General features: G+C 30.7%; 1 protein-coding gene across 3 annotated transcripts; it reads left to right on the top strand.

Annotated features, from left to right (window-relative positions):
* The first annotated feature begins 595 nt into the window (after nt 1–595).
* On the top strand, nt 596–8,342 carry Ntl (Neurotransmitter transporter-like). 3 transcript variants are annotated; one of them, XM_088185111.1, is made up of 13 exons: nt 596–660; nt 2,741–2,852; nt 2,916–3,042; nt 3,111–3,242; nt 3,309–3,463; nt 3,701–3,777; nt 3,928–4,195; nt 4,257–4,360; nt 4,432–4,669; nt 7,391–7,519; nt 7,589–7,789; nt 7,859–8,029; nt 8,101–8,341. In XM_088185111.1, exons 2-13 carry the CDS (start codon nt 2,793–2,795, stop codon nt 8,206–8,208), a joined length of 1,770 nt encoding a protein of 589 aa, XP_088041237.1. In that variant the 5' UTR covers nt 596–660; nt 2,741–2,792; the 3' UTR covers nt 8,209–8,341. The 3 variants fall into 3 exon arrangements, with proteins under 3 accessions (XP_088041237.1, XP_088041239.1, XP_088041238.1); XM_088185113.1 differs by lacking the exon at nt 596–660 and adding an exon at nt 2,363–2,487 and having other exon boundaries at nt 8,101–8,342; XM_088185112.1 differs by lacking the exon at nt 596–660 and having other exon boundaries at nt 2,647–2,852.
* Nucleotides 8,343–13,256: the final 4,914 nt, after the last annotated feature.

Here is a 13,256-nt window from a genome sequence, read left to right as displayed (position 1 = left end):
GATATTATCGAAACCGGGATCTCGGTATTTTAGTTGGTTTTATTGAATTCCGAAATACTGGTTTTGAAAATATGAAATACCAGTATTTCGGTATCTGAAACTGAAGCAAAATCAAAATATATACATTTTTTCTGTTGCAAGCATTTCGGGTGCCAATTTTTATTTTGTTGGTGGGAGCTAATAAAAAGGTCACCCCAGATATTACGGCGTACACCAGGGGTAGCCAACCCAAATGATCTTGCGGGCCACTTCTCTTAAAATTTTATTTTTATTTATTTTATTTTATTCTTTCGTTTTTTTTTTCTATTTGTTCGAAACGTAATTTGAAAAAAAAATAGGAGTATATCTGAATAATAAAAAATTTGGCTGTCTTATAAAGTCCTAGTTGCCGTTTTATAAAAATCAGTGTTTCACTCATTTCTTTTTTGAGTTATAGTATAATATAAGAAAAATAAAATAAAGTCTCTGAACGTTAAATTATAGTCACTCTACTTTATAAATGCACATTATTAAGTGGAAATAAAAAAATAAAGCAATGATTTGGACGATAGCCAAAAGACAGAAGACTACAATTCTATTCAGGTCAGTTTAAGTTGGGACAGCGATTTTATCAGTTTTATAAAATGCTCATGTTTGTCATAAAGGATAATTGCAGTTAAGGTAGTATTGTCACAATGATTTATTTATTTATTTCAAAACAAATAATATGCTTCTATATTACTTGATATTAACTAAAAAAACTAATAACTATGTATAATATAATAGTAAAATTATTTAAAAACTTTACTAAAAAAAATAATTCACATAAAAACTAATTACTATTACTTAATATTTAATAATTGTATAGTTCACTTGAATTGTTGTAAATGGTGGTTAGGGAATATAAAAATATATTATAAAAACACAAAAAAAATTGTACATCACCTACTCAAAAAAACATTGTTAAAGAACATTTTATAAAAAATATTTTAAAATTACCTAATTTTAAATACAATTTGATACTATTGGAATTATTTTCGTGTTTTCGATAACTAAACATGTTTGTAAAAATGCAATAATATATAGACGTATGTTTATTTTTTTATCATATTTTTTGCTATTGCTGTGTCTAATGTCTAAAAGTATCAACGATATACCTACTGTGTGAAACGAGTAAAAACAATTTCTAGTTCGAACCAAATAACAATATTGTAACATTTAATAGGTAGAACTTTTCAATATGGACTCTATAGTATTATATAATTAGTGGTATACGCCGTTGACTAGTACCTGAAAGACCTGGGTTTGAATCCCATAAGAACCCTTGTGTTTTTCAATTTCTATTGAGTCTGAGAAATCGGAATAAGTTGTTATAATATCATTTTAGTTCCGATCGATCATCGCGGATGAATAATTAAAATAAAATTAAGTTAGGTCGTGCATTGTGACATCTATTAATTGCAAGCTGTATTGATAGTTTACAATTAACAAAATAGATACCACTCACTTTTATTAAATTCTGATGTCACTACTTACTTAGTATTAATTGATTGCGTTAATCTGTTGTAACTTATTGGGCTAACGCTATTTAACAAAAAAATTGTAATAAATTATTAGATATGTAAAAAATAACTGAAATGTCACTATAATTACTAGCTATTAACATTCTAAAAATATCGTGAAGTTAAATGAACTGTTATTGTTTTGTTGTATGACGCACAAGTATATTGATGTTGTATTTTATTCACTATATTACTATAGGCCATCGTGACGCATTGGGGTAACCTGTTTGGTCATGACGGCCATAATTCTAAATTTTAAATAAAATATAAATCGACTATTAATCATAATATGAAATTTAATTATTTTATTATTTTTATATATGTATGAAGTAGTAACAAAAATGGAATATAAAAATAGTAAGTAAAGTATAAAATCAAAAACACATTATTTTAAATCAATATTTAAAAAAAATACAATATTTTTATTTTTGTTGAACTAAAAAATGCATTACTAACGCATTACCGTCAAAGACGTCATTTTAGCTGTTTCCAGGGGGGGGGGGGGTGAAAGTTTGCTAGGCAATTAATGTTTTTTAATATTTCGATTTCGTTAAGATGCATAGTATTTCATTGAATGACTTGCATTTTTCTCTCCAAATTCAAGGGGGAGGGGGAATTCTCTGACTTGCCCCTCCCCAAAATGATGTACCTGCCTGCAGCAATTTGTTCTTTTTAAACAAAAATTTACAAGATGGCCTTTTTATTTTTAGTGTCCTCTTTTGATATTTTCAACATCTGGTCACTTTAAAATTACAAGCATTTGTCATATGCCGGATACAATAGTACAATAGTTCAACTTACTATTTATTTATAAACAGATTATTTACTTTTGTTGATTCAGAAGACAATGACTAGTTGTTTGCAATCAAACAGTGTTAATCTCAGAGACATAAAACTCAGTTGAGACTAAGAGATCCACCAGCTTGTGTGCTAATTATGTTAATTTGTAAGTATAATAACGAATGTTATAGTAATAACTAATATTATTATAATTATAAGTAATAAAGAATAAGTATAGTCAGCTAATTACAATAATATGCACATATGTATGTATTAAATCAACTTTCTGTTAACTGCAATCATTAATTAATCATTCCAAGGTTTTATATGGTATAATGTTCATAAAACACATTTTATAACAGTTTGCTCAGAGGTGGTCAATTGTTGGCAATTGAATAATGTGTATGCTTCCTTATTAGATGTAAACGCTGCATCTAAAGCAACCTTTGATTTTTACAATCTTGCGATCAGATGCAAATGCCTAGCTGCAAAGTGATGACACTTGAAACACCACCAGAGCCGGAAAAAAATGTATGTATCTAAAAGTCATATTTATATTTGTAAAATATAATCGATTAATGTCCTAATTTTCAGATTCGTGAAGAACCAGAACGAGGCAAGTGGAAGTCTAAGACTGAATTTTTACTATCATGCTTGGGGTACGCCATCGGCATCGGAAACGTATGGAGATTTCCATATTTATGTTACAGAAACGGAGGAGGTATATACAATATTTATTTATTCAACATATATAATTGGTTTCACAAATACCTTTTTAAAAAACCATAGGTGCGTTTCTTGTGCCTTACCTATTAATGCTGGTGATATGCGGTATACCATTATATTACTTGGAAACAAGCATCGGTCAATTCTCCAGTACTGGATGCATAACGATGTTCAGAATATCACCGTTATTTAAAGGTAAATACTAATACTATATTTACAAACAATAATCATAGCTTTATATATATAATAATATGTTTGTAGGAGTCGGATATGCAATAATTATTGTAAATATCTTATGTACGTTGTATTACAGTCTAATATTAACTTATCCATTGTTATTTATAAAATACTCTTTCGGTAGTGTTTTACCTTGGGATAATTGTGATAATCTGTGGAATACGGATAAATGTGTTAAGGTATGAATACGTTTTTTTTTATCAATATTACAACAAGAAAGCTCATGTAAATTCGACAATCACAATAAATATGAATGTGCTTCATTTTTCACTTTACTTATAATATAATCATGAAATTTGCCTGTGTTTTTAATTATATTTTTTGAACATTAAGATAACCATATTGTAAAATGAAAAAATGTACCGTTATAGTTTTCGCTATGACTGGTGATATTATGTAAAACATTATTTGTGCAGCTAACAGAATATGGCGAAGTTAACAGCACGCTCTTCTTAAACTCTTCCATCTCGACGTCTGCCGATGAATTTTTCCAGTAAATATACTACTCTATGACAACAATAAATAAACTTACTTTCAACAAAATTAAGTTGTCAAATTCTTGTCATAGAGTCTTCATTTATTTATATTAATAGCCATCTTCTTGCTTAATAATGTTTGATTTACTTCAAATTTTTAATTTCAGCAATAAGATATTAGAAATATCGGGCAGTTTAGAAGAAGTCGGTACAATTGTATGGCCGTTGTTTTGGGGAAACGCTCTATCATGGATCATAATATTCTTGTGCATCATCAAAGGAATTAAATCTGTTGGCAAAGTTGTTTACTTCACTGCAACATTTCCGTACGTGATTCTATTTGTATTGTTCATAAGAGGCATCACTTTACCAGGTGCGCTACAAGGTATCGCATTTTACATCTATCCCGATTGGAAGCAGCTTGGCAATCTCAGGGTATGATATTGTAATTTTATGCTTTGTTTGTACTAAATAATACAATTATTTTTTATGTAAGGTTTGGGCAGATGCTGCTATACAAATATTTTATTCTTTGGGGCCGGGCTGGGGCGGCATCGTTAGCATGGCAAGCTATAATAAGTTCAAAAACAACAATCTATCGTAAGATACCAACGTTATGTTTATATGCGTTTTATTAATATACATATAATGTTATTTTAATTTTTCTTCAGTGATTCGTTTTTGATACCAATCATAAACTGCAGTACAAGTATTTTTGCCGGATTTGTGGTGTTTTCCGTAGTTGGATTCATGGCGGAGAAGACAGGACTACCTGTTGCCACAGTGGCAACTGGAGGACCATCATTAGCGTTCATTACTTATCCATCAGCTATAACAATGTTGCCATGGTCCAATCTGTGGTCAGTGTTGTTCTTCTCGATGCTCTTCTTACTTGGAATAGATAGTTGTGTTAGTATATTCATATTATTTTATTTATGTACTAAAATAGTACAACTTTCACTTTTATTTAAGTTAAAATCAATAGACAATAACATATTTGGGAATAAAACTCATTCAGACCAGTGGTTTAATTGGTGACTAATACCTCAAATATCTTGGTTCAAATCCCATATGAACCCTAGTGCTTTTAAATTTCTATCATGTCTGGAAGATCGGAATTAGTGTTTTAAATATATAATTATAATTCCAATTGATCACAGATAATGTCTTCCTAGATGTTCCTAATCTCACGGATAATCAATTAAAATAAAATCGATCTAGGTTATTAGTAGTGATGCCTATTGATTGTAAGCAATAATAATAGCTTATATAATAAAATAAATGTCACTAATATACAGACAGATTCCATTCTGGTATCTCAGTACTTGCTTGTATGTGTTGATTGCATTTGCCCTGTTGTAACGCATGTAACGTTATGTTGCAAGGGAAGATTTACAAAAAAGTAAATAAATAACTTGAAATCTCAAAACATACCTGGCGTTGAATTTATTTTTAATAACATATAAAAGTTAGTCAAATGAAAACCTTAAATATTTCCATCTCTTAATTTTTAAACTAGAAAAGTTTTCTAGTGCTTAGAAAGTGTAAGGAGCACCGCCACTCATGGACTACCAATTGCATTTCTTCCAGGTACGTCATTTTGGGGGGGGGCAGGTGGGGGCATTTGCCCCCCCCCTTTAATTTGGCAAAAAATGCATGGCATTTAATGAAATACATATAAATGTATACATATGAATCATAATGAAATCCTAATATTAAAAAACGACCACTGACTGCCCAACTTTTGCCCCCCCCCCCCTAGAAAAAATTGAAATGACTTTCCTGATTCTAAACCAGGTTATCCCTCAAAGAAAATATAAAAAAACAATCTCCGAATATATCCCGAAAACAATTTTTAATTTCTGGAGGGGTAGGTGCCCCTCTTGAATTTCGCGTGAAAAAAGCATGTCAGTTAATGAAATACTATGAATCTTAATGAAAGCTAAATATTAAAAAAATCAACCACTGACTGGCCAACTTTTCACCCTCCCCCCCCCTCACTGGAAATGGCTGAAATGACGTATCTGATTCTAAACCAGAAATAATAAAATTATCCCTTAAAAAATCTAAAAAACCGGCCAGAATCTATCCAATAACATTTTTTTAAATATGTCATTTCAATGAAATCATATCGGAATACATTTTCACCGATAGATATATATTTTTACCAGGGAAAATATAATTTATCTGGCAGGTGCTAGTAAAATTATATGATTTCAACTTTTATATACGTAGTAATATTTAGATACTTATCATTATTTATTTACATGAATGTGTATTTTTCAGTGAAGTTATATTTTCACTTATGAAGTCCAAATACATTTTCACCAGTTGATATGAAAGCTATCCTTACCGATATTACATGGACTTTTGATATGAGAGTATTGGGCAAAGTATATTTAAACCAAATTTTGGTCAATAGGAGGGCACAAAAACAATTATCACTTCTCAGAAGTCAAAAATCCAAGTCAAAAGCAATAAAATCGTGGCGTCGCAGTAGAAACGCTTGGTTATCTAGCGTGCATATTGAGACTTTTTATAACAATATTACGACGTACAATAAGTGAGAATCGAATAGAGCACATCTAAACCGAATTTTGCCTTATAGAAGAGCTCAAAATACAATTATCTCTTATTGGAAGTTAAAAATCCACGTCGAAAGCAATAAAACAGTACCGACGCTCATTACCGAGCGTTCCTACTGTGATGGCGCCGGCACGATTTTATTGCTTTTGACTTGGATTTTTTACTTCTGAGAAGGGATAATTGTTTTTTGCGCTCTCCTATTGGTCAAAATTCAGTTTAGATATGTTTCATTTGATTCTCGCTTATTGTACATCATAATATTGTTATAAAAAGTCTTAATATGCATGCTAGATAACCGAGCGATTCCACTGCAACGGCGACTGTTATTGCTTTTAACGTGAATTCTAAACAGGGACGCTCTTTTAAATTTGGCATGAAAAATGCATATCATTTAATGAAAAATACTACAAATCTTAATAAAATCGAAATATTAAAAAAATGATCACTGACTGACCAACTTTTACACCCCCTCTGGAAAATACCGAAATAACGTCCCTGACTTCTTTGCAGACCTGAAGCTTTTGCGCGCTCCAAAGATATAAAAATCACTTGGGATTAGATCTCAGTATGGCTAATGTTCAAAACACTTATGCTAGATCGTTGCAACCATCAAATGCATTGTCATGTCGCAACAAAATTCCACATAATTTTTATTCTTGAGGAGATTTGAGTAAGTCTTTATAAGAGAAATTCAGACAGTGGTGTATGAAATTTCTTCCGGAGTCACAATGCAAACACTTTTCAAAACTGCAAAACATTGTATACGATATTACTTCACTTTGCCTTCAACTGTGGCAATGGAATAAGTGTGCCTGACCTAATCTTGAATCTGCCCGTTTTAGAAGCTTCTAGTCCACTCATACACTTGCTGGAATGAATGCATTACCAAACTAAATTTTTGATTTTTTTACCTTTGTACCACTCTGCTGTCAATATATAATATAAGATAATTAAATGCACTTTTAGGGATTTCATTTGACTTACCCTTGTATATGCTATATATATGAATTATACATATTTTAATTAACAAATTATTATTTTCAGTTCGTACAAGTTGAAACCATCATGTCAGCGTTAGTCGACAATTTTCCATGGATGAGAAAAAGAAAAGTTCTACTTACATTTTTGGTGTGCTTATCATTTCTCATTGGTTCATCAGTGTTCTGCACAAATGTAAATTAATTAAACATGTATATTGCAATGTGTTATTAAACAAATAACCATATTTAATATAAATTATAGGGCGGAATGTACATACTGCAACTCTTCGATTGGTACTCCGCATCAATCCCTGTCATACTAATTTGTCTTTTTGAAATCACAATCATAAGTTGGATATATGGATGTAATAATTTCATCAAAGATATTGAATTTATGAACGGTAAGAAGGTCCATCTGGTGTGGTCACTATGCTGGAAATACATCACACCGTTGATTTTAATGGTAATCTCTGATATTTTGTAAAATATGATAAAGTTAAGAATGTTAATTTAACAGATCTATTTATTTCAGTTCATATTTATAACGACAATTGTGTGGAACACTAAAGTTACATATAAAGGGGTAGACTATCCAAGTTGGAGTGTCGGAGCCGGCTGGGTTCTTTGTTCAAGCTCAATTGCAGCTATTCCATCATATATGATTTACCATATTTATTTCAATCAAAAAGGCTCCTTGATTAAGGTAATTAATACATTTGCTTATAATATAGACATAAATTAAACAATATTAATGTATATTATTATTATTTTCAGAGAATTAAAGATTCTGTCAAACCAGAAAGTAGTTGGTGTCCTAGCGATAGCAATGATGCTACTCGATGGCGAGACTTAATATATAATGAAGTACCTCTAAAAGAATGATTCACATATTATTATCAATAAAAAGATTATTCATTATATATATAAAAAAAAATTATTGTAATATACAATAATATTGCAAAATTATATTTCCGATTTCATTCTAATGATTTATTAATTTTACATTTTTTCATTAGTTCTGTTTTATAATTTTTTATATTGTCTAAATATTTTTGTATTTAACAGTGTTTTTTAAATAAATAAATACAATGTTCAGGCAGTAGTGTTAACTAAATATAACAATAGTGTTGAGGATTAAAAACTGTGCAGGCTTTTTGTAAAGTTTTTCGTCTAAATCAAATGTTGAATAAATGAGTCGCTGATATTGACCTAAAATCATTAATCTTATATTGATTCTTTCACTTAAAGTCAAATGAGTAAATATAAACAAATTGGTTTTTGTCACACGTTATCTTGATAACGAAGAATATCAGACAAACGTTCTATATTTACAGTATCTATGAACCTATTCCTATTCTATTATTCATATCTGTTAGTGTAGTTTCACACGTGCCGGATGAATTCGCCCAGCACTGGGCCGGCGCCGTGTAGTGGGGATGGTGTTGTATGGGCTAGTACCTACCATTTCAGACGTGCCGGACGAATCCATCTGGCGCCGGCCCGACGCTGGCTGCTGGGTTGTCGCCGGCCGTGTTCACCACAACTGTACTGTAACTGTACCGGGTTGAGTGTGGTGGAGGTGAAACTCAAACATGAACCGGGCCGTTGACAGTGATTGTGGTATCTTGTAATAAAATTATTAAATATATTTCTGGTGTTTAGGCAATAGCGGAAGAAATAGACCTCAAAATTTTAATTATATTAATATAATCTCTTTTAATTATCTTAGTAGAATACATACAAAAATAAAATCCTAACGCGAAATGCGTGGAAGGACTTATGTGTGACTGGCATCAGTAGACGGGGTATAGGTCGGGTTGGAAAGAAACCGGCCAGAAACCGGCCAGAGACCGGCCACGTGTGAAGGGCTTGTAAACGGCGCCGGCCCGTTGTCGGGTGAATCCATCCGGCACGTGTGAAACTACATTAGTCTATGTTCCTGATTATTTTTTCTTTGCCATATTTTAAAATAAACCAAACAAAATCGAGTATACTAACTCATCATTCAGAACTAGTAATGTATTATATATATGTATGTATATAACATGGCCAAGACTGCGGACATACAGTTCGGAAAATTTTTAATTTACTAAAGATAATTACTTAAACGTAAAGGAAAATCAAAAGCGCATTATAATAAATGAAGAGCTTTAGATTATCTACTAAGAGAAGAAGCTACATTGACCAAAAGTACACAGCCCAACTGCAAAGATAAATGCCGGACAAAATACCAAAATAAAAGAATGTTTTATACAATTAAATATAACCTAATTATTATAATAAACAATATGGAATTTAATTAGAAATACGCCTTTGTATAATACAAATCTAATGTAGTGATTATGATTATTTAATTTATTTGCTATTATTTATTATTAGCCGTTGATAATACTATATGGTTATCAAAGAATCAACCCTATAAGAAGATACTATGTTTTATCGAATAAGAAAGGTGAAGAAAGGATTTCAATAATTAAATAGTTTCATATCAAATCGTTTCATATGGCTCAACCTCTTGTTTACTTACCATATTTTTACAATTTGCTGGAGAGACTCGCCAACTTGAATTCTAATCTAAGCAGTTTATGTTAAAATGTTCTATCAACTACTAACATGAAATTAAATTACAGTACTCGAACTAAAATTATTAAAGAATGACCAAATTTAATATGTCAGGACCACATATTATATATTTGTCATGTTGCAATTAGTTGTACAAGAATCGTTCAGAATCATAAAAACTAGTATATAGTTTTACATAAAAATGTCCCTTGCATTCACAAAAAAATAAGAGCGGCCTTTGGCATTTAACCCAGAACAATAAAACATCAGCTACGCATCTCCTTGACACCCAATAACGAAAGAATGTACATAAAACAAATGTTAGATGCATACTACGGTCAGAAACAATATTGTTGCCGAATAAGCAGGTACAATTTCACATTTGCCAAATTTTGTAGGCAAATTAATAACATGTATGCTTCTTAATAATTAATAATCACTGCACCTTTGATTAATACTATTTTAAGATCAGTTGTAACTACCTTACTGTGAATTATTAAAACAGAATAGTGTATCATTTTTTAAAAACGGATTTATAAAGAATCAAATTGAGATAAATGAAATCATATTTAGGTATGGCATCATCAATATCGAGGCTTATTTTAATATTAGCATTAAAAAAATGGAGGGAGTATTTCCTATTATTTAATTATTTATTAATTTATGATATAAATATATAATTTATATATGGATTTCTTATCTATTAATGATGGTGATAATAATTCAGTAGTGTGAAATATTGCTATATTATTTCTAGTACTGATTGCATAACAATGATAACAAAGCTGTTATATAAAGATTGTTTTAAAACATACTTTATTTATAGCTATATTCATACATTAATGAAACAGTTAATTGTAAGAGTTGTATGTATATGCAATAAATATTGTATAATATATTTATTATGTGCGTTGTATTACAGTCTAATATTAACTTATCTATTGTTATTATACATTTCCTTTGGTAATGTTTTATAATGAATCATTTGTCATATCTGTTTAATACAGTAAACTATATGATTTGTTGACAATGCTACTAATTGATTACATAGTAACTATTACAAAAACTTTTGTCATATCGGTGGTCATAGGGTATATCATTGTGACTCATTTTTCCATTTCACATTAAAATGTATCTTTCAACTCCAAAGTACCAAATATTAGTATTCTTATATTTCGACTAAATTTTAAATAATGAGATACTGATATTTTGATAGTAAAAATTTAACCTACTTTCTACTTAGTACGGATATATTGTAAGCAATTTGCTTCGTTACCAAACTGTTACTGTCATTGAGAATGATCTTGTACAATTGTGGTATTAATTTATATATATTATATTATAAATAAGAATGCCTTATTCATAATTTTGACTTTAATTAGTATATTTCCTAAATATCGTATGTAGACACGTTATATATACGATAAGTAATCTGCTGCGCAGAACTTTTTTAGGATTAGAACTTTACTGCCTAATAATTAAGAATAATCTGCACTTGTTTTGGAAAGTGTATACTAGAATCTATACTTATTTTTTATATAATCTTGTTTTTATAATTACAAAGTTTTCAATTTTAAATTAATTTTAAATCTGCAACAGTTTTGAAATTCACATGCAAATTATTAAATTATTAGTGTATAAATATATTAGTGTATAGCAAACATGCAGTCTTACGTCAGATAATCTCAAGTCGTCTAGAAGATCCGGTTGAATTCTTAGATTTCGGTGAATTTTTAGCTGTTAGCTGAACCCGTTCTGACGTGAAGTGGATGTGACTACCTATTTTCTCCATATTATAAGGGTCGTCTCTATCCATACTCCTTAGTTCCACCTAATGTTTAAGATTGAACTCTTGTTTGTTCCAAGTCAGAAGTGAATTGGTAAAAGTTCCGACTGAAATTTTTTGTTGGAAGTGAGTTTAATATGACATGTTTGTTCTTGTATACTCTCTTCGCCCTTTCTACTATCGATTGTACGGCCAATGCAGTGATTCAGAGTGGAAGCAGACTAATTGTTATTGTCTCCTACTTAATATCTAGTACGAATTGTCTTAGCGTATTGCTATGATTAAAACATCAATAGATGTAGTGATATTGTAATGTCTGAGTACCTGCCGGTGCATTCCAATCGTAATATACGCCTATCTTTCGGCTTTATATTGGCACCGAGCTGTATCATTTAATTAGGTTATTTTACAAAATACTTTTAAATCTGCTTAAATATGTGATTGGTTCATGAGTTTGTATCATACCGGCGAAGAAAAAGCTGAGTTCTTCGAAAGTCACAAATAAATAAAACAATTGGTTTTATAGACTTGAAAAATCAAGTTCTTGCAATTAGTTTTGTCTTATGCTCAAATAATTATTCCTGACATATGTACATATATAAAAGTATCATTAAGAAAGTCAGCAAATATACCAATATTCTATCATATATTTATTGATATTGGGTACTACTCGGGCACCACGCCCCCATCCCGCAGTTGCATTAGGCTCGTGAGTTTCAGCCCATGGGCAACTGAGATTCAACCCAGCCTGGCGTTCGCTCCGAAGTACTGCGCACTCCGGCGCTAGGCCAGACCTCCTTCCTTTGTCGTCGCGATTGACGACCGTGGACGGGTCTACCGTCGCGAAGTACTGTTGATGGTCTCCGACAGCACTAACCGATTGGAGACGGAATTTATTGATATTGTTTGATTTAACTACTATGTATCGGTAATGCTTATTGTAATGTGTCCAGCTTTACACACATAATTTATTCATTATGATCTCTTCGCCGAAAATAAATTGTATTAAAATACTCAGTGACATATGATCATACAGAAACAATGTTTATATGTGTCTTTTATCTGCAAATTGACTCTACAACATTAGCTCTTTGAAGTCGATCATGAAACAAGAGATTGTAGTCATATGATATTGTTATTGTTATTCTTAGCACACCCTTTTAAAATATGATTCATATTAGCATGAGAAATGTGACCATATAAGAAACGTAATCATCTAATTGTAAGAAAACATGTTCATTTGATCATATAAGGTATGTGATTCAGAACTGTTTATAAAGCAAATTGTAAGTCTTCTTGTGTAACAATAAAAACTTAGTTGATGATTAAATGATTGACCTTAATTAAGGATAGATAGAAAAAACAAATGGTTCGGATGATTATCCAGAACCTTTCTGTACTGCGCTTTATCATGAGCAAGAATGGTCCTATTAACACCTTGGTCATTAAACAGATATTCCTGAACAATGATAAGGTTTTCTTTGTATTAATACAATTCCCAGACTAAATATTCAATGATTTTTCATTATTTAATAGCAAATGTCATTCTGAAGACAAACTAATAAAAAAATTCAGATAACAA

The sequence above is a fragment of the Plectrocnemia conspersa genome, unplaced genomic scaffold (genome assembly GCF_051122295.1).
Source record: "Plectrocnemia conspersa isolate PC_06_02 unplaced genomic scaffold, ASM5112229v1 ptg000004l, whole genome shotgun sequence".
Classification (NCBI taxonomy): domain Eukaryota; kingdom Metazoa; phylum Arthropoda; class Insecta; order Trichoptera; family Polycentropodidae; genus Plectrocnemia; species Plectrocnemia conspersa.
This window is presented reverse-complemented; position numbering and strand designations above follow the sequence as displayed.